Source organism: Populus alba, chromosome 12, assembly GCF_005239225.2.
Source record: "Populus alba chromosome 12, ASM523922v2, whole genome shotgun sequence".
NCBI classification, from domain to species: Eukaryota; Viridiplantae; Streptophyta; class Magnoliopsida; order Malpighiales; family Salicaceae; genus Populus; species Populus alba.
In genome coordinates, this window is record NC_133295.1 from 8885675 (window position 1) to 8905861 (window position 20187).

The 20187-nt window shown below is 31.4% G+C and overlaps 1 protein-coding gene across 2 annotated transcripts; it reads left to right on the forward strand.

Annotated features, from left to right (window-relative positions):
* Positions 1-4381: 4381 nt before the first annotated feature.
* LOC118028981 (uncharacterized) lies at positions 4382-16061 on the forward strand. 2 transcript variants are annotated; one of them, XM_035032738.2, is made up of 19 exons: positions 4382-4831; positions 5851-5952; positions 7432-7514; positions 7656-7740; positions 7820-7906; positions 8031-8092; positions 8342-8532; positions 8623-8683; positions 9484-9661; positions 10910-10948; positions 11053-11114; positions 11240-11276; positions 12101-12150; positions 12268-12334; positions 12817-12892; positions 14137-14216; positions 14299-14367; positions 15160-15225; positions 15392-16061. In XM_035032738.2, exons 1-18 carry the CDS (start codon positions 4757-4759, stop codon positions 15199-15201), a joined length of 1446 nt encoding a protein of 481 aa, XP_034888629.1. In that variant the 5' UTR covers positions 4382-4756; the 3' UTR covers positions 15202-15225; positions 15392-16061. The 2 variants fall into 2 exon arrangements, with proteins under 2 accessions (XP_034888629.1, XP_034888628.1); XM_035032737.2 differs by lacking the exon at positions 15392-16061 and having other exon boundaries at positions 15160-15384.
* Positions 16062-20187: the final 4126 nt, after the last annotated feature.

Consider the following 20187-nt stretch of genomic DNA (forward strand, 5'->3'; position numbering starts at 1 on the left):
AAAAACTATATAGGGGAAACACTGTAGCAATCCATATTGTTTTTTTAAAAAAAAAAAACTACAAAGCTAAATTCTCTACCAACTCAATATAAAAAAAATAAAATCTACAAAGACAATTTAAAAAATAAATAAATAAATCACAAAAAAAAAAAAACAATGTATGAGAACATTATAGTAATCCACAATGTTTTAAAGAAAAAAGATACATAGTTAAATTTTTAATTGGCTCAATATTTAAAAAAATTAGCAAAGATAATTTTGAAAAAAAAAATTTAAAAAAAAAATAAAGAAGAAACAAAAAGCAGGAAAAAAAAATGCTCCAGGAAAAAAAAAACAAAAGCAAAAAAAAAAACAAAAAAAAATGCTACCGAAAAAAAAAAAAAGCTATAGTGGCTGCTACAGTGAAAACGCTACGCCTTTTAGAGTTCTTTAATATATATATAAAGTGATTGTTATTATTTTTTTTGTATGTTTGATAAAATATTTGAAATTATAATTAAAAACTAGACCTATGTATTATATCACATTAATAGACTATTATATACTTTAATAAGAACAAAAAAAAATTGATATGACTTATTCGACTTAATTGTCTGAGAGCAAATTAGGTGACCTGTTTAAATGATGATCTGGTTAAAAAACATTTCACTCCATTATTATTTTAATATCTACTTAGCCCGAGCTTAAATATGAAACACCAAACTATTAAGGGATTAAATTGTAAAAAAAATAAAATTAGAGCGCAACATTAAAAGATGGCGGCATGACCTTCGCTAACACACAAAATTTATAATTCATATAATGGACACAATTACAATGAGTTAACCTGGTCGGACAATCGGTGTTTAATTTGAGCCTTAATCTCTTGTTGGGCCTTGATTAAGTCTTAATTGACATTGGGATGCATTAAATCTAGAACTAAATTGAAGAGTTATAAAAAGATTAGAGATGAGGTTTAATAAATAAATAAATTCTAAAGAATGAAACTGAAAAAATATAAGTATAAAGAAAGGGAAATGACCAAGCAAACTCGGGCCAATCTTCTAAATTAAGTTGATTTTCCAAACCCGCAACCCATGAAATCATAAACATGGGTTCAACTAAAAAGCTCAATTCTCAACCGATTTAATATTGAAGGATGGAATTGAAAAAAATATTTCAATATAAAAAAATTGTCAAAATAAAAAAAATAGCAATGAACAAAACAAAGACTAAATTTGACATAAAAATAAAATGAAATCAAATGTTGAGAGATGAAATCGAAAAAAAAATCAATTAAGAAAAGGATTCAAAAAAAAAAAAATAATAATTAAAACCAATGATTAAATCTGATAGGAAAAAAAAACTAAAGGAGTATTCAATCATAAAAAAAAAAAAAAAAAAACCTCAATTCTAAAATTAAAACTCATAGCAATAAAAAAATGAGGATCAAATCTAAAGGATAAAAAAAAACCTCAATTCTAAAATTAAAACTCATAGCAATAAAATTAAAACGCATTGAAAAGAAATTCTAATTTTATAAATTATTTCAAATACAACAAATAGTAAAAAAAATATAAATAAAATATAAAAGAAAAACACATTGAAAAGCTACTTTAAATTTTTGAATGGTTAGATGTAAAAATCAAGGAAGAAAAAAAAAAAAAAGAGGTTGTTAATGCTAAATTGAAAGTTAGGAAGTCACACAGTGCCATCTAAAGAGAGATAGGGTATCGTCAAGACAATATAACCACTTCAGTGGCAGCTATCTCTAGTCATTGTCTAGTGCCTCAAGAACGATAAAGTGATAGACATGATAGCACGTTGAACTCACATGCCAACAAATCTTTTTTAATTATATTTTATATTTATTAAAACATAAAATCACTCCTCAATCAATCTGATAATAATAAATTAAAAATAGTATGAAAATATAAAAAATCCTTTGCATGCTAGTTGAGGAATTGTTGCTTTTAAGGATAATGTAATTACTTTATCATGCTTTTAAAAGTAAAAAAAAGTTAAAAAAAGACTATAGACCTTATTTAAATAAATTATACTTTAATTTAGTCATTTTATTATTTTTAAGAAGTTTTAAAGACTAATTTTTCTATTATTAGTATGAAAATAACTAATAGATCTTGTAAAAAAATCGAATTACCTTTAATAACTAGTTGATCAATTTTTTAAGACTAGCAAACCTGAAGGTGTAAAACTCAAACCTAGAGAATGACCAATAACAAAGATGCATGTGATGATAGAGTAATAGAATTTGAGGGAACAATAAAAAGATTAAGAGAGGTATGAGTGTAGTGAAAAGGACATTGGGAAATGAGTTAGAGATGGTAGGGTGGTAATTTGTTGTAGGTAAGCAAAGGCACAAGAGAGTTGACTATATATTTAGAGTTGACAAATAAAAAATAATGCTTATAAAATCAAACATGATGAGAAATTTAAATTTATTTAAAGGACAAGTCAAGAAAACAATAACTCAAATGAGAATAACTATAACCGAAAAACACACATGAAGTGGAGCAATAATCTAACTTGTGAGCATTATATTGATGAATAAAATGAAAACAAAAACACCTAAAAGTATTCAAAAAACTATAATATAGTGTATGATGAAATATACATTTATGTTAAAAGAATTATTCCAACCCAAAAACTTAAGTTATTAGATAAGGTTTCAAAGTATGATTTTATATTATTTTCTAATACATCCATTTAAGTAAAAGCCTTTTGGGTTTGAAACTTACACAAGTTCACATTACCTTATATTATTAATTATATTTTAATTAGAAAAGAGAATAAGAATAATGCGATTTAAATTCATGACCATTTGACCATTAAAGCTATGATATTATGATAGATAAGAAAATAGGTAAAATTTAATGTAAATAGAAGGCTCCACATATTGTGATAGGCATCCCCCTCTCTCTCTCTCTCTCTATATATATATATATATATATATATAAAATAGCCATTTTGTTTTTTTTTTAAATTAGAGGTGGTGCATGGGATTAAAATAAAAAATAGCCATAATTTTTTAAAATTTTGATAGCAAAAGAGGTTTTTTTCTTTTAAAAAAAGTCAAATAAAAAAAGAACTTTAAAAACAAATGATGAAATGATTTATTTATTTCTTTTAAAATTTTAAGAGGTTAGAAATAAATCAAATTAAGTAATTGTTTTTCAAAAAATAAACAGGTCATACACTAAATTAAATAATATTCTATAAAAAATTATTTTTTAAAAAAAAACCAACAGGAAAATTCAATAAAAAATTAAAAGAAATAAAATAGGTTGACTTATTTTGTTTTGTTTAGTAAAGGGTGTCCACGTCGCATACTGTGACAGATAATATATCACTTGTTTGAAGGAAAAAGAAAAAAGAAAAAAGGCAACATCTACTATATTGTGACAAATAAAATATCACTTGTTCCTTAAATTTTGGACATCTAGATATTTAGAAGAGGTTGTTTTTGCTCTAAAAACTCATTTTTGTTTTACCAAAAATACCTAATTTTTTTCAATTAATATTTTTTTATTTCATCATTTAATATTAAATTAGTTGAGAATTGAGCTTTTTAATTGATCTTAGATCCTAAGTTTCATGAATTTCGAGTTTGAAAAAATAACTTAGGTTTAAGAGATTTACCTAGGTTTGCCAGGTAAGCTTTTTTAATTGATATATTTTTTTTTTTCTAATTTCATACTTTCACATTAAACTGGTTGGAATCCTTCAACATTTGAAAATTAAGCTCTTTTATTTTTTTATTTAATTTTATAAGATTTTATTATTAATTTTGAAAATAACTTGAGTTATCTCAAGTTTTTTTATTTGTTGTTTTTTGTTAAATTTAGTTTTTTTAAAGGAATTGTTTTTTTGAATAAAATTAAATTAATTGATTAAATATAAATATAAAATACTCACATCGTGATATTTTGTTTAATTTGCTTTAAGGGTTGTGGCTCTAACAATGTATGTGTAGTGTTGTCGTGCAATGTTTCATAGTGACATTAAAACTCTTTTAGTGAACTCTTTATAGTGGCAGAGTCGTATTCATATCTAAATAACAAAGAGAATTTAACAATTTTTTTTTCTCGAATATGATATTAAAAACTCATAGTTAATTATTATCGATTTTTTTTGTTTGTTTAATTTACTATCAATATATTATTTTAAAATTATATTATTAAATTTAATCAAGTTAATAAATGCCTTGAATTTTTCAAGGTTTTTTTTTTTTAAAAGTACCACCATATAAATATTATCTTACATTTACAAAATTTTGGATCGATTTACAGTATAGTATATATTATGGTGCGGGCCAACTAACTACACATGTGAATGGATATAAATATTCTAAAATTTTATTTTATAAATAACAGGAAGAATATAGATATATCATAGATAGCTTGCTAATGACTTATGAGTGCCAATTGCCGTCCCTAGAGCCAAGAAAGACGTCGTCGATTTTGGTCCGTGCGTGAAACGAAGGATATACAGAAGAACACGATGCTCTTCTTCATTCAATCATCTTTATGACTACTTCTTCTTTACTTCCGTTCATTCAATTTCTTTTCAATTTTGCTCCTGCTCCGTCTCCTGTCCCTGTCCCTGCTCCTTCTCCTGCTCCTGCTCCTGCTCCTCATCCTCTTCTTACTACTACTCCTCCTATTAAATTTCTGAAGAATAGCAGCCAATCAATTGATCAGTATTAACTAAAAAAATAGCTCTCTCTCGCTCTGAAGAAGAATTGATTGCAAAGCAAATGTCAGGTGAAGCGGCGCCGTCGTCTTCTGGAGTGGTTTTACAAGGGCTCGACGATGTTGAGGAATTCATTTGGGTCTGTCCGTCTGTCTTCCTATTCTCTTCTTCTTTTTTTAACAAAAAGAGAGAAAAGAAATATAATTGTTGTACTGTAATTTTGCAAGAATAATTTGTTTCTGCCAAAATGTGAATAACATAACATTAGATATCTTATATATATTTGAGATTTCTTGTTTATGATAGACTACTGTGATTTTCCTTTTCCCACGCGTTTTTGACTGATTGCCTGCTGAGAAAATGTGAAAAAGAAAAAGGAGAAAATTGAAGTATAGTTGTTGATTTAATTATTTTTCTTTTTTAGTTTTTTTGCTGAGAAAACAAGAATTCTTACCTGATCAAATATATCTGTATACTACAACTGTTGGTCTATTTTTAAAGTGTTGTTTCTTTTCTTTTCTTTTTTATTTGTGGCAACAACGTAGCACGTGAATAATATAGCATTTTCTTAGAAACCAAACATGTTATTTTGATTGTTTCCTCACTTAAATTTTGTTTTGTTTGTTTTGTTTCTTTTCTTCGAATGTGTTTGATAGTTTAGTAGAATCTGTGAAAGGACAATAAGTGTTTATATTGCTGAGAAATCCAATGATAAAAAAACATGAAGCAAATTTGATGATTCTATTTTTTTAGCAAAAAAAAAAAAAAAAAAACTTGATAGAAAACTGGAAAATAATTTGCCTTCATTACTTACTCAAGTAAGGAATGAACATTTTTATTGATACAAGTTTCTGCTATCTTTTAGAGACAAATTATAGTTTCCAAACAGCTGTTCCTGTGATTTTTCTTCTTCTTCTGTGTGTGTATTGTGAAATCTGTTAGGGATTATGTAAATGGCTATTTTTAGTTCAATAAAGGTTCTCGAATATAGTTACTATCGTGCCTAAACTTTGCATCCAATTGGAGAGATAGGATTTTGTTTCATTGATTTGCTGCTCTTTCTACAAAATTATCCTTACATCATGGAGTCTTTATTTTCTTGTTGAATATGTAATACACTGTATTTTTGGATCTGAATGAGAAAATGTTAAAATGCAGGCAAATGAAGGAGAGGGTTCGTTGCCATGGGACCGATTCAGACATGTTTTTGATCTTGTGCAAAATGGAAACCAGGCATTCCGGGAGAATCATTTTGAGGAGGTGATTTTTTTTCCTTTAACTGTCTGTGCCTATTCTCCACTTCCATTGTATCTCTTGAAGTTTCTTGGGGGTGTGTACTCTGCTCAAATGCTTCTAATGCTATGGAAAAATTGTCGAAGGTATTTTTTAATTGATAAATGGAAAGGAAAGATGAGAAGGTGCAAGGTAATGGGTGGGTTAAGTTAATTACCTTGTAATCAAAGGTAAGCTTTACTTATAGTGCAAAGAATAGTTGAATGCTGATGGTTGAACAGCAATCCAAGGCTTAGCAACAGTGTTCTTTTTCAATTTATGCAAGCATGTTTTGCGAGTAAATATGAACGTGTAATCAGTACAGGGAGATGACTTGTGAGTTTTGTGAGAATTGCATGTGGAATTGTGAAACCATCACTTCAACTGACCACTATAGTGGTTTGCTGTGGCAGCACTAACCCCTTACTCCAGGTTGCATTTTCTACATACATCATCCCCAGTCCAAGTTGCCTTATTTTTAGGTTGCTCTTTCGTTACCAAATCTCAAAAGAAATGTTAGTCGAACTCTAGAGCTGCACTCTACAATGATATGATTAACCAGTGTGGTTTGCTGATGAAATAAGGAAAAATGAATTTTCTTTTCTTTTAAAAAATAGTACAGTCAATAACATCCAAATTACCTTAAGATTATTTAAGAATGCGGAGGATTTTTCGTTGTTGTGGTTCTTATCTTTTCCCCCATCGAAATTAAAACATTATCATAGTCCTTAGTCCCAAAGGAAGTGGTACCAGGACCCATATATATGGAGCTATTTGGTATCTTATTCATTGGTCTAAGGTTTTAGTAATGCTAGCAAATGGTGCTTGTGGTCAGGGAGATGGTGATTTGAGATTCTTTGTGGAGTAGAAGTGCAGGCAACAGTTTTTGTTATGTTTACCCTTTAAAAGGTAATACTAACTCAAATACACCCTGATGTTCATAGAAATTCTAAATATTGTTTTGGAAAAGAAAATTTTCAAATATCTCTTTCATCATGTATATAGTTATGGTCATCAATACTAACTGAAATACTCACTGAACCTAATTTTCCTTTAGTTTCTATTCCTCTGTAGTGGAAACTAGAATTGTAAGAAATCATCCAAAGCTTGCTGCTTTTGTTTTGTCATAGTTGGTGTATAAGGATGAACAAGGGTTAAGAGTTTGAGTGCATGATGATTTTGAACTTTTGCAATGTGCATCTCCAAAGAGAATGAATCTGTCAGTATGGTATGCTCTTTTAAGAAATGCAGCCAGTTTGCCTTAATCTGAAAAAAAAGAAAAGAAAAAACTAAAAAAGAAAGAAGACAAACATTAACTACTGAAAGAGGTCCATTTATTACTGATTTATCAGCTCCACTTGAAAAATAAATATTTCAAAAATAGGCAAATAAATTTAATATCTTGTGTCATGGTGCTGTGTTAATGTACTACAAATACATTGCTGATAATTCCAGTCTCTTGCTCAGGCAATCAATTATTACTCAAGAGCAAATAACATTAAACCCGGTGATCCTATTATTCTTGGCAACCGTAGTGCTGCTTATAGCAGGTTTGCTTTTACTGATAAATTATTTCCTTTAATTATTATTTGGTTTGTTCCATTTATTGTGAAGGTGGTCGTTCAACTATCTTCTTGAAGAATTTTGCTCTAAATTTTAATTACTGCCACAACAACCTTTTGTTTAACCAGGGTCAGCCATTTCCTGAAACAGAGACCTGCATCCACTTCTGAGGACAGACCATTAAATGGGCTGGATCCTACTATACATGCTGAAGTACGTACCAGATGTTTCTGATCTAAATTTCTGCGCTATTCAATGTTCTAACTGGGAAAGCATGTTTAATATATTTCAGCTTGCATTGAAGGATGCCGAGAAGGTAATAAACCTCAGAAACAATTTAGTGAATCCATACATCTTAAAGGCCAATGCTCTTATCTTGGTAAGTGCAGTTTGTTCTTTATCTTTTCTGTTTTGAAGTGAGCCTAGCCTAGTTCTAGGACTCATTCCCTGCATATGGTTTCTCTCATTTTTTTGATTAACATTCAAACTCGGTGAATGGGCAGCTGGAAAAGTATGAGTTGGCTCAGGATGTTGTCCTTTCAGGTCTTCAGGTTGATCCTTTCTGGTATTATGTTTTTTACTTTCACCATCCCTTTTCTCTTCTTCTTTTGGTTCTCTTAGCAGTCATGGTTTTCGCAGATAGGATACAGGGCCCTAATTTTCTTTATTAACTCTCAGAAAGTGATGGAGATGTTGAGTAAAGAGTTTGAGTAATACTTAATTGACTGTAGATTGGTCACATTATTATCTTTTCATCTATTTGATACTACACATACCTTTTATTATTCTTGCTAAGTGTTCTGGTAATATGTAGCAATCCTCTTCGTGTTTCTCTACGGAATTTGGAGAGATTGTTGGGCAGTATGATGAGTAAAAGTCTTGGGAAACCAGAACGGAGTGATGAATTTGATTGCACTCTCTGCCTGAAGTTACTATTTGAACCTATTACGACTCCCTGTGGGCATTCCTTTTGCCGCTCATGTCTTTTCCAGTCAATGGATCGTGGTCAGTGCTTTGCTGTTTTATCTTTGTATTTTCAGCCATGGCAGTGCATCTATTTACTAATATTTTTGCTAATGCTTTTTTTAATGCTAGGTAACAAATGCCCATTGTGTCGAACAGTTCTCTTTATCAGTCCTAGAACATGTTCAATCAGGTGAGTTAAGTATCCGATTTTAATTGCTAGAAAACATATAATAGAGAACCATTCCCGAGTCATGTAATGGCTTAAGCTTTTAGGTTTTGTGGTTCTTTGGTCTAGTAGTCATGACTCGTTACTTAAAAAATCTTTCCATGTCTATCCTCTATTCTAATCAAAATTAAATTCGCTCATGCTAGTTGTGTATGCCCATGTAAGTTTAAAGCACATACATGGTTTTCACTCCAAGGGATGTGTTAAAATATATGATGTAAAACCATTTTTGAACCTCACTTAAGCTTAAACCTTCATTTTGAGTGGTTCTTTAGCAATAATAATTAATTACAATATGAAAACTGGGAGAGGTTGGCCTATGGAGCCAAAAAGCTTCAAACACTAACCCTCAATCCGAAACACACACATGGGTAATAGGATAATGAAGATCATCACTATTTGCATGACCATGTCCAAAACAATTTGTTGGAAAGTAGGTTCTTTCCCAAACTCTGGGAAAACCAGTTACTCTTTTCCTTAATGGTTCAGCTCTTAAAGAATTCCTACACATTTTCCAGACTTGAGTGATTGATTGTTTGAGAAATTGTTTTAGCGGTCTTATTTTCTGTTTGCCTTCAAAATATTTGAATACCAACACTTTCAATATTGTATTGTTTTATGCATATTAATATATTTGATCATTTTCTGTTCATATTTAAATAATTGTGAACAACATTTTTGATGTTATATTGTTTTTTGGTGATCAATATGTGGGTGTGTTGTATTATGATTTCCACTTTTTATAACAATCAAACTTTTATCAGTGTGACCCTAAACAACATTATACAGAAGAACTTCCCAGAGGAATACGCTGAAAGGAAGTCTGAGCATGACTGTTTGACAAACTTTGGTGTTGATTTGATCCCTCTTTTTGTCATGGATGCTGTTATACCGTGTCAGAAGTTTCCACTCCACATATTTGAACCACGATACAGACTGATGGTAATTTGGTTGTTCCTTTGCTTAGATAACACAAGATACCTGATCCTACCTGATATTATGCAGGATTTCCGTGCTCTTTTATTTTGATTTCTGATACTGGTTCTACTTTATAGTTTAAAGGATATTTTGTGCTCACACCTGAGTTTGTTTGAGTTTTTCATAAATTCTAAAGTTCCTAGCACAGTTGGACTCGAGTCATGTGCTTCTACCTTCTAAACAGTATCCTCTATGAGCATATTTCTAATGGATAGAGTAGAGCATGGAGGGACAGCTGCTTTATGGCATCATCAAGCTGTAGGGACTATTGTGTAGATTTTAGAGGCATTGGGACTAAAACCTCAAGCAGTTTAAATAACTTAACCATTGATTCTGTATATTATTTTCTGTTTTATGATGTTTTTTTTTTCCAACCTGATACAAAAGCTTAGAGAATATGACCCTTATTTTACTGCATTGTTAGTATTATTATTATTTGCTTGACTATCTCACATGTAATGTATTAACTCGTCGTTTGATTGCAATAGCACATGCAAACTAGAACTAGTTAACCATATTTTAAGCTGAACCTAACATTTGGAAAAAAGTTAGGAACATCATGAGTAACAAGAGAATTGAAGCAAGAAATTTTCGGGTAATTGGCTATGTAAAATATCCTAGTGGTTTAAGTTACGTGGATAAAGATCTACTCCTGCTGTGCTGTTGCATTTCACTGTAGAGCTTATGTTTCATAATAAATGATGATTTTTGCAAGAACCGTTCCATTATTTTGGAAGCTTGACATTTTAGTCTTGCCATCTAGCAAAAGCTTGGTGTCATTTTTTCTTGTTAAGGATAGAATGTACAGCATGTGTTTTTGTCTCCTTTGCAATGGACTTGGCTAGATTTGTAAAGATATATTATTTGAAGAACTCATGCATCTTGTAGCTTATGAAGAGTTTTATGTCTTTAAAAACCCCAATTTAGTTAGTTCATGCATGTATTTTGGTGGCGCATTCTAAATGCAGTAAGCTGTGTAGTTAGGCAGCTAGATACATAAAGATGGACTGTATTAAGACCTGCATCTTGGTAATAAGATTGATATATATGACTAGAAGTCCATATTAGTTGGTGTAAAATGATTTGAAGTGCTGTGTTGCTTTTCTTTATTTTTTTTTCTGCTCTTCTAAAATAACTTGAAGCTGAAAAACTTTTGCATCTCTTTTTCTATTTTGGCCTGTATATAATGATGGTCATTGTTCTTTCTTTCAGGTCAGGAGGATCATGGAAGGAAATCATCGGATGGGAATGGTAGTAAATTGTTGATTGGCTCTTTTCTTGTTTCCTTTTATATTAAGGTACATTAGGTTGACCAATACCCCTCACTGTTCTGTTCTTTGGTGTGCATTATGTAGGTTATCATTGATTCTGCTTCAGGCTCCATAGCTGATTTGGCTTGTGAGGTGGAGATTACTGAGTAGGTGTTTGTACAGTTATCAAAGTGTAACCGTGTTATCTTTTTCTGATATATTTTTTTTCATTTTTTTGCTTTTGAATCTTTTCTTCTGTTGTTTTCTGAATCGACAAGTTGCTATCCTGTAGGTGTGAACCACTTCCAGATGGGCGCTTCTATCTAGAGGTGAAAATATCATCTCTCTTTTTCACATACAAACTATTTCATCTTATTCCTTTCTACTTTACAAACAGGAAAAGGCATCAGCACTTAAATCTCTAGCATTTATAAACTTTAGGTTAACTTATTCATATTTCTTTCTTAGGTGAAAACGTTTTGTAGAAGTTGAGCCATCACATATCCAAATACAACCATATTTGTTATTAAGGGCACCTAGATCTAGGAAACATTTCATTTACTCTTAATTATACCTGTCAAATGAAGACGAGTCTGTTCATTTTCCTTATTTGGAGCTAACTTTTGAAGAATATATTTTATTGTGTTGAATATACCTCACATCATGCAAATTATCTGCTGCAATACTATTTGTTCAGCCTTAGCCAAAGCTTCCCATGATAGGAGCAGATCATTTTAGTTGGCAAACTGATTCTATAAACAAAGTCTTTAGATAGCTTCCTTTTGCTCTGCTCCCTAATGGAAAACAAAATCGTTTAACTCTGATGTTTTGAATCATTTGACACAATTTTGTCATGATATAGTAGTAGAATAACCAATCTTCCTTCCTAAATATGATAACGGGAGAGAGAGTTCATGATTCTTTTATACTGAAGGTAATTGAATAACACTTGGAACCTGTAATTTGATAATTCATGGCAGTAGAACCCAAACATCTGAAGAAAAAAAAATAAAAATGGAAAGCAGATTTTGCTGCTAAAGGGTCTCATTCAATTAATGTGTATATTCCTGTCTGCAATGTGTCTAGCTGTAGTTTCTGTCTCCTTATGATTTATAATTTATCTGTTCATATCATAAAGTGTAATTTCATCCAGGTTGAAAGTCGCCGAAGATTTAGAATCCTTCAATCTTGGGATCAAGATGGGTGAGCTGCATCTTCTTTTGAGTATCATATCGTCTATTTACCTTGGTTATGTTGGCATCAATACTAAGCTTTTAGCTTTGTAGATGAGGTTTATGTGTTTCTATTCTTTTTATGTAGGTATCGTGTTGCAGAGATAGAATGGGTACTGGATAATTCACCTGAAGGGCTGGAACAGAGGACCAAAGTATGCTTCTTCTTCTTTTTTTTTCCAGCATATAATCTGTATCTTAGTCTAATCTGTGTTTGTGTGTCTCCTCTTCTTTCTTTTTTCTGGCTCCCAAGTGACAATGAAAATGTAAAATCAGAATTGGTGGGTTAAGACTGTATTATGTTACAGGATATTCAATCAGAAGGCGAACAGTGAAAATAAGCATGCTACTTATTTGGCAATCTGTGTGTGTGTGTGTGTGTTGTGTTCCCCTTTTCCTTTATTTTCTGGTTTTGAAGGGACAATGAGAATGCAAAGACTTACATAAGAGTGATCCAATCTTTAGCACTGCTAAATACATTATTTAGGTGCTAACAAAATAACCAGTTTTCAGTGAGTTCTTCAACCAGCAATTTTTTGGTGCACCAGTATGAATGCAGGATGATACCAGACACAGGCATTTATTATATGGTACAATTTGGTGGTGTCTTCTTGGATTAATTTTTTCATGTTTCCAGATTCAGGAACTTACAAATAGTGCAGCAGAATATGCTCAGTCATGGTTAAGGAGGGCAAAGGAAGCTGCAAGACAAGGTAAGCACTTGGGATCAAAGCTAGGGAAAAAATGCTACTGTGATGTTCTGTTTATTTGCTCCATTTCTTGTTACACACGGGTTGATAATGATGGAGGATTCTTCAGTTGGAAACTGTTATCGATTCCATGCTTCTATAGATTACCCTGGCTTAAATTTCTGTTAAGTTTGTAACAGCTGCTGAAATTTATTTATCACGATTTCACTACATGCAAAATCTCATGCTAATGTTGAGTTTGGAGGAAAATTCATCATACAGATACTGAATAACCATTATAAGAATTGTATCCACACACCTATATATTGTACGTTAATGTATTTATTTTGTACTGGAGAAAGTATATTATATGCATACCCATCACTCAAAAATTGAATTTTCATGTCAAAATATCTATCTATATACTCCTCTTCTGCATTGTTTACGGGGTTTTGTTGAGTAATGGAGGGTATAGTTACCCGTGCAACCTTTAATGTTGTTTTGTTTAATTTTAGGATCAGAGGATCTATTAAGAGGGTAACAATTGCCCTCCAAAATGTGGGTAATTGTTACCCTTATCTTCTAATTATTATATATTTTTGTTTTCTGTCTTTCTCTTAATTTCTTGTAGCAAAAAGTAGGCAAATGTTTGCCTGTGTTTTTCTCTTGCATCACTACTAATATTTTGATCTTTTCTCTCTGTTGCTTCTGACAATTTGCCCTTCAATTTATTAAAAAATCAAACATTCTCTAGAACTAGTTTTTACATCCGTAACAATTGCTCCTGTGATAAACTCAACCCAAAAGACACCCTTAGCTTTTAAAAAGAAGGCTTCAAGAAAATTTTTAACAACTCCAAACTTGGATAAAGACTATATCATATATAAACTTCACTTATACGAGGCGTTTTTTATATTGGAATGCAACTACACATGTAAATCTTTACTGATTACAATGAAGATAATGGTTGAATTTTTTGGTAAGAGGTCAAGGGAACACAAATAGTTTATTAGTCATCTAGATAAAATGATTGTTATCAAGGAATTTTAGTATCCCCTGAAACTTCTTTCAAAATTGGTGTCCTTTGTTTTCCTTCACCTTGACTCCATCAATCCAGTATGGAGTATACATATATCATTGGGAAAAAAGAAGTTTTGAATCACATCATTATTGTTTGCTTATTCAGTGCTTTTATTCTTTACTCTATCTCTCAATTTGCATCTCGGCAACATGCTATTTCAATTTATGATGTGGAATTTTGAATGCAGATAGAAGAAGACTTGAGAAACTTCTTAATGTGGAAGCAATGATGCCCATGCCATTGGATCCTGAGCGCTTCAGTTTCTGGGTATGCTTAACTTATTTTATCAATACATATGAAGTTTTGTCCATGATTTCACTGCAGTTTCTGATTTTCATTTTTGATGCAGCTTGCTACTTTAACAGATAGGAGACCTTGTGAAAGATTGGAGCTCCTTCGTATAAGGGATACAACAGAGGTACAGTATCTCCTTTCAACATTGAAATTAGGAATATATTCTACCTGGTCTGGGAAATTATAAGAAACTAGTTGATCTGATGTTTCTCATTTGATGCATGCATTCTTTTATCAGAATTTCATTTGTACACCTGCCATGAAAAGCCAGTTAGAATATTTCATGTGCCAACAATCCATATTCAATGAGGGAGTGTAAACAAGATTTGTATACAGAATGTTAATACAAAATGTTAACTTGTCATATGAGTGGGATGATATCATTTTGCATTAAATGCAATCATCATTTGTAAGATTTTTCTGTTTGATGTTTTGTATTTTTTCTTTTTGGTTTTGTACAAGTCTTCCTCGTCAATGATTTATGTCATGTCAAGTATCTGGGATGGAAGGCATTGGGGCATAATACGCTCATTTTCATGCCTGCAAAAGTGAGGGAATCATGTTCCCTTGTAGTGAGCGTGTATATTTTACCATTAGGTTTGAAGTAGGACAAGAAGAGAGCAGGATCATGGGTTTCAAATTTAGAATCAATACTAGAAACAAATGAAGGAGGAATTGAGGACCAGCCTTAACTCCAGTGCATGAATAATTTATACTTGGCAATTTTCAGAAAATTTTAAAAATTACAGGTATACTCGGGCAGCTGAAAATGATAGGAATACCCTCAACTCTTGGAATCACACAGAAAGACGAGTCTTGATGTTTTGTTATTTTATGTTTTACCAAATGTAATAGATATCATTGTGAGTCTGAAAATGCTGATTGATTTTCCGTTTTTCTTTCTAATTCTTTGCAGAGGATAAGACGAGGATTGTTATATCTTAGAACAGCAGAATAAGGCTGCAGGATGCAGTGATAATAGGTGTGATTTTCATAGACAGAATGTTATGGAAAAATCAATTTTTTTTTTTTATATATATATATATATCCTATATTCTTTCACCCACATGATTGTGGATCTCATTCTTTTTGTATCAATATTTAAAATTGAAATCCATCAACACACATTTTTCAAATGGCATTTTTAGGTTTCTCCTTTTCGTCCCCTGTAGCATCTCAAGTTGTTTGTCTTGAAGAGAAATGATAAAGAAATTGAGCTAGTGAGAGACAAGTTTGAGTTATTAGATCCAGGTGTGACTGCTGCCGTATTTTGTTGGTGTTTTCACTTTGCCACTGCCACTGCGAAACTGAAGGCTGCTTTGAGGGATTGATTTTGTGGATCTATAAGAGTTTGATCTGAACTTTGGGCCAAAAACTTCAACTTATTTTTGGTTGCTGAATCTATAGCTTGCGTTAATATTAATCAATTAACGTTCTGCTTTCCGATACCTGTTTTCTGAAGCCAATGAAGAAGTACAAACTTGTGTTGATTCCATCTCTGAGAATGCTACTTGGGTTTCTTCTTCTTCTGGACTCCCTTTATATCGCGGCGCAAGGATTTTGACGGCTGATTCAACGTATACATTTCACTTCACTCGTCCAGGGTGGCATTGGGTTCGTTTTTACCTTCACTCGTGTTAGGTCACAGTCAAAGCTATTACAATTGCTGAGTAGATAGAATTCTACTTATGGTGAGAATGAACCACAGTAATTGACTTTGAATTAGACTTGCTTTATTACTGCTTAATGGGAGAGTTTAAATACATAAAGGAAATAACTTCTTCTCCTGAACACGTAGCGACCTTCTTGGTTTATCAATACCCCTTTCTTTCACCGGAACCTTGCCCTCAAGGTCCATGTTTATGAACTTATCGTGCAAGTCCTGTGTATTTTCCCAAGTAGCATCTTCTACAGGTAGTTGTTTACATTTGACAAGACTTTCTTCAACAAAACGTGATCCTTCTGTAACCCAGCGTGTATCCAAGATTGTTTCAGGTTCCATGATAATTGCCTCGGCATCATCAACGAGAGGTAAATCGGTTGTAACGACAGTGGGTTCTCCAACTTTATTTTTCGGCAATGAAACATGGAAGACTGAATGAATGCGAGAGCTGTTATATGCCACCTTACCAATTCGTTGCTCAATTTGATAAGGACCATAAAATCAGCTTGTCAATTTCCGAGAGTTATACCTTAATGTCTAAATCTTGCATCCACTTTGGTTTTCCACCCCTGTTTTATACTTCAAAATATATTAGCAACTTCAAATTTGAAATTTTTAAAAAAAATCCGACAAAATCTGAAATAATCATCTATAAAGATTATATAATATTTGCTATCATTTAATGAAGTTGTTCTCTAGAGACCTCCAACATCTGTATGTACCAGTTGGAGTTTATGTGTTGCTCTCCATGTTGTTTGAGGGAAAGGATGTTTAGCCTGCTTTCCATATAGACACGTTGCACAGTTGGTTGATATGTTCTTCAATTGTGAAACCTCTTACAAGATTGTGTTTTTGCATATACATTAGCCCAACATGATGAAAAATGCCCAAGTTTTTTATGCCACAATTCATCATTACATGTTTTTTATGGAAAAAAACACTATGCTCCTCCATAAGATTTAAAGTAAAACCTTTCGCTTTCATTTTCACTCTAAAAACATTGTTACCTAGTCTTTGATCAAGCACCATTTATCTTTAAATATCACTTTGAAACCTTTCTTCATAAGTTGTCCAATACTTAACAAATTGTGATCAATGTTAAACACATATAATAAATCTAAAATGTACTTCAAACCTGACAGACTGTTTATAACTACAATTCCTTTGCCTTTGACAATAATATAATCACCATTTCCAATTTTGATTTTGAAACTAGCAGTTCTGTTAGATTTCTTGAACAATTCCTCATTATTTGTCATGGGTTTATACAACCATTGTCAATTAACTAGGAATCACTCAAGTTGTTGCTTGTTGAAAAACATGATGCAACAAACAGTTGCTCTTTTTCGGGGTGTTGAGCAATAAGATTCACTTTTTTTTTTTCATGTTTTTGTGATCTGGAGACTCTTTCAATGTTTCCAATCTGGCTACATTTTCTACACTTAATGTTTGGTCTCCACCAACATTTTCTCTACTAGTGATTTTTTTATTTTTTATTTATTTATTTATTTATTTTTAGTAAGAACATGGTGGATATGTCTCCACCTTATTTCTATAATTTTCAACCTTTTTCTTCTTATTAAATCTCTTGTATTTGCCACCTCCTAAGTATTAAGCACTTGCTTGAAAAGCTCCCTACATTGTTTTCATATATCTCATCAATCTTCTCTGCTCTTGTAACTGTAAAGCATTTACCAATTCTTCAAGAGATATATTGGTTAAGTCTTTTAACTCTTATAATAAAGAAATCATAGACTTGTATTTTTTAGGTAGGGTTACCAGTATTTTTTGCACAATTTAGTCATCAGAAAATTCCTTTTCAAGAAATCTTACTTTGTTTATTATAATTTATCAGTATAATTTTTTATGTTTTTTATCTCCTTTATTTTCTGCATTTTAAATTCTCTAATTAAGTTAAGAGCATGCATATTTTTAGTTCTTTAATTGTACTAATATTCTTTTTTAAGATAGTCCCAAATATCTTTTGTAAATTTCAAATTCATGATTCTTGTGAATTTATATTTGACACTGCAACATATAAGCAAGCTTTAGCTCTAGACTTCCTTGTCTTCTTTTCTTTATGTATCTTTAGTTGAGTTATTGTTGGATTTGTAGGTAAATAGGAACAACATGGTTTTCTTCTACAACTTTTTAGAGATCTAAAGCTTCAAGATGAACTATTATTCTGATAGCCCAAGTTTCATAGTTATCACCATTGAAGATTGGTGGTGAACCGTGTGAGATGATTGAATTAATTTTTATTTCTGGTGTTCTTTTTGGTTTTTATTTGTAATTTGGTTTGGTTTGTGTTTTGGTTCTCTTAATATAGCTCTTATATCAATTTGCTAATTGTTTTACACTAAATGCAGAACATGAACATAAATAATAACATAATGAAGGAAAATAAGAAAAATGATTTTATTGATTGTAGAACACTCTTAAGTAGAGATAAAATTACATTTAAAAAAAAATTACATTTTAAAAAAAATCAAATACAAGTAAATTTATTCCTAAAGACTTGGTCTTCAAGTAGAGACCTTCAACAAAAAAATCTTTTAATCTTCTGCAGCTTTTAAGGTATTTTTTCAACAATTCTCTGATATTGGAAACTTTCAGGGAAGGTAAGAAACTAATTAGTGGTATGTACAGGTCATTTAACAGAACTCTTAATGCATTGGAGCGAAATAGAGTAAAAATAAATCTAAATTTTAAGTATATTTAATAAAAATGAATCAAATCTTTAAAGAAAGAAAGAAAAAAAAAAGATGTAGCATAAGTAAAATCTATTTGGATTAAATTAAAATTTTAACTCAATTTTATAATGATTTTTATTTAAATCAAAAGTTATTTTTAACTTTTTATTTAAATTTTAACTCAATTTTATAATGTAAAAATTTTTAACTTTTTTTGAAGGAAAGATATAATATAAGTAGAATTCATAAATTAAAAGCTAAAAGTTTTTATTAAATTAGAATCTTAAATAAATTTTTAAATAAAGTAAAAAAAATTCAAGCCAAATATATTTAAAAAGGGAGTGTAGTAACGATTGTTTTTCAAAATATTTTTTATTCTAAAACATATTAAAATAATATATATTTTTTATTTTTATATCCTAAGGAGTGTAGTAAAAATAAGGGTTGCTTGTCCTATTGAATTATAAGCTAGAGGTCTCTTCACCCCTTTTGGGCCATGGCTGCATGCTTCCACCATCTGGCCATGGCCAAAAAACTTTCTATGGGATATAACATCCGATGAACATAGCCTGGCAACTCTTTCTCCAACATTGGAAGGCAAAGCATAATATAACTGTGGATGGAGGATGGTTAGAAATGACATTACCTGGTTCCTTCTAGTCACCAAATACTCTTACCTGCCAAAACCTTCATTATTACATGCCTGAAAGAATAAACGTGCAAAATTAATTATAAGTCGAATGGAACAGAGGACTGCTGCAACTGAAAATGACCTACTCCAAGACAATAGAAACAACATCCTTCTTTACCAGCAAATCTGCTCCAACGGACAAGGTAAACATCTGTGTTATTAGTTATTGAAAATTGTACTTTCCTCGGGACTCTATCAAGTGTAGTTAAGATTCCCCTAGCAGATCATTTCTGAGACACTGTTTTTGTAAATGAATCACGGAGTGGTTTGGGTGGTGGAAGATCTAATCTACCACCGCATCTCCAGTGGGAGAATCTTGCCGGCTTCTTTAGGTCCCTACTCCCCAGACACTCCTAGCTTTTGCTTCGGTTAAAATGTAAGATAAAGCCTCTCCAAATATTACAACCATTGTCAATTAACCAGGAATCACTCAAGTTGTTGCTTGTTGAAAAACATGATGCAACAAACAGTTGCTCCTTTTCGGGGTGTTGAGCAACAAGATTCATTTTTTTTTTCATGTTTTTATGATCTGCAGATTCTTTCAATGCGTCTAATCTAGCCACACTTTCTACACTTAATGTTTGGTCTCCATCAACATTTTCTCTACTTATGATTTGTTTTTTTTTTTTTATAGTAAGAACATGGTGGATATGTCTCCACCTTGTTTCTGTAATTTTCAGTCTTTTTCTTCTTGTTGAATTTCTTGTCTTTGCCTCCTCCTGAGTATTAAGCACTTGCTTGAAAAACTCCCTGCATTGTTTCCATATATCTCATAAATCTTCTTTGCTCTTACCGTAAAGCATTAAACAATTCTCCAAGAGATATATTGGTTAAGTCTTTTAACTCTTATAATAAAGAAATCATAGACTTGAATTTTTCACGCATGGTTACTAGTAT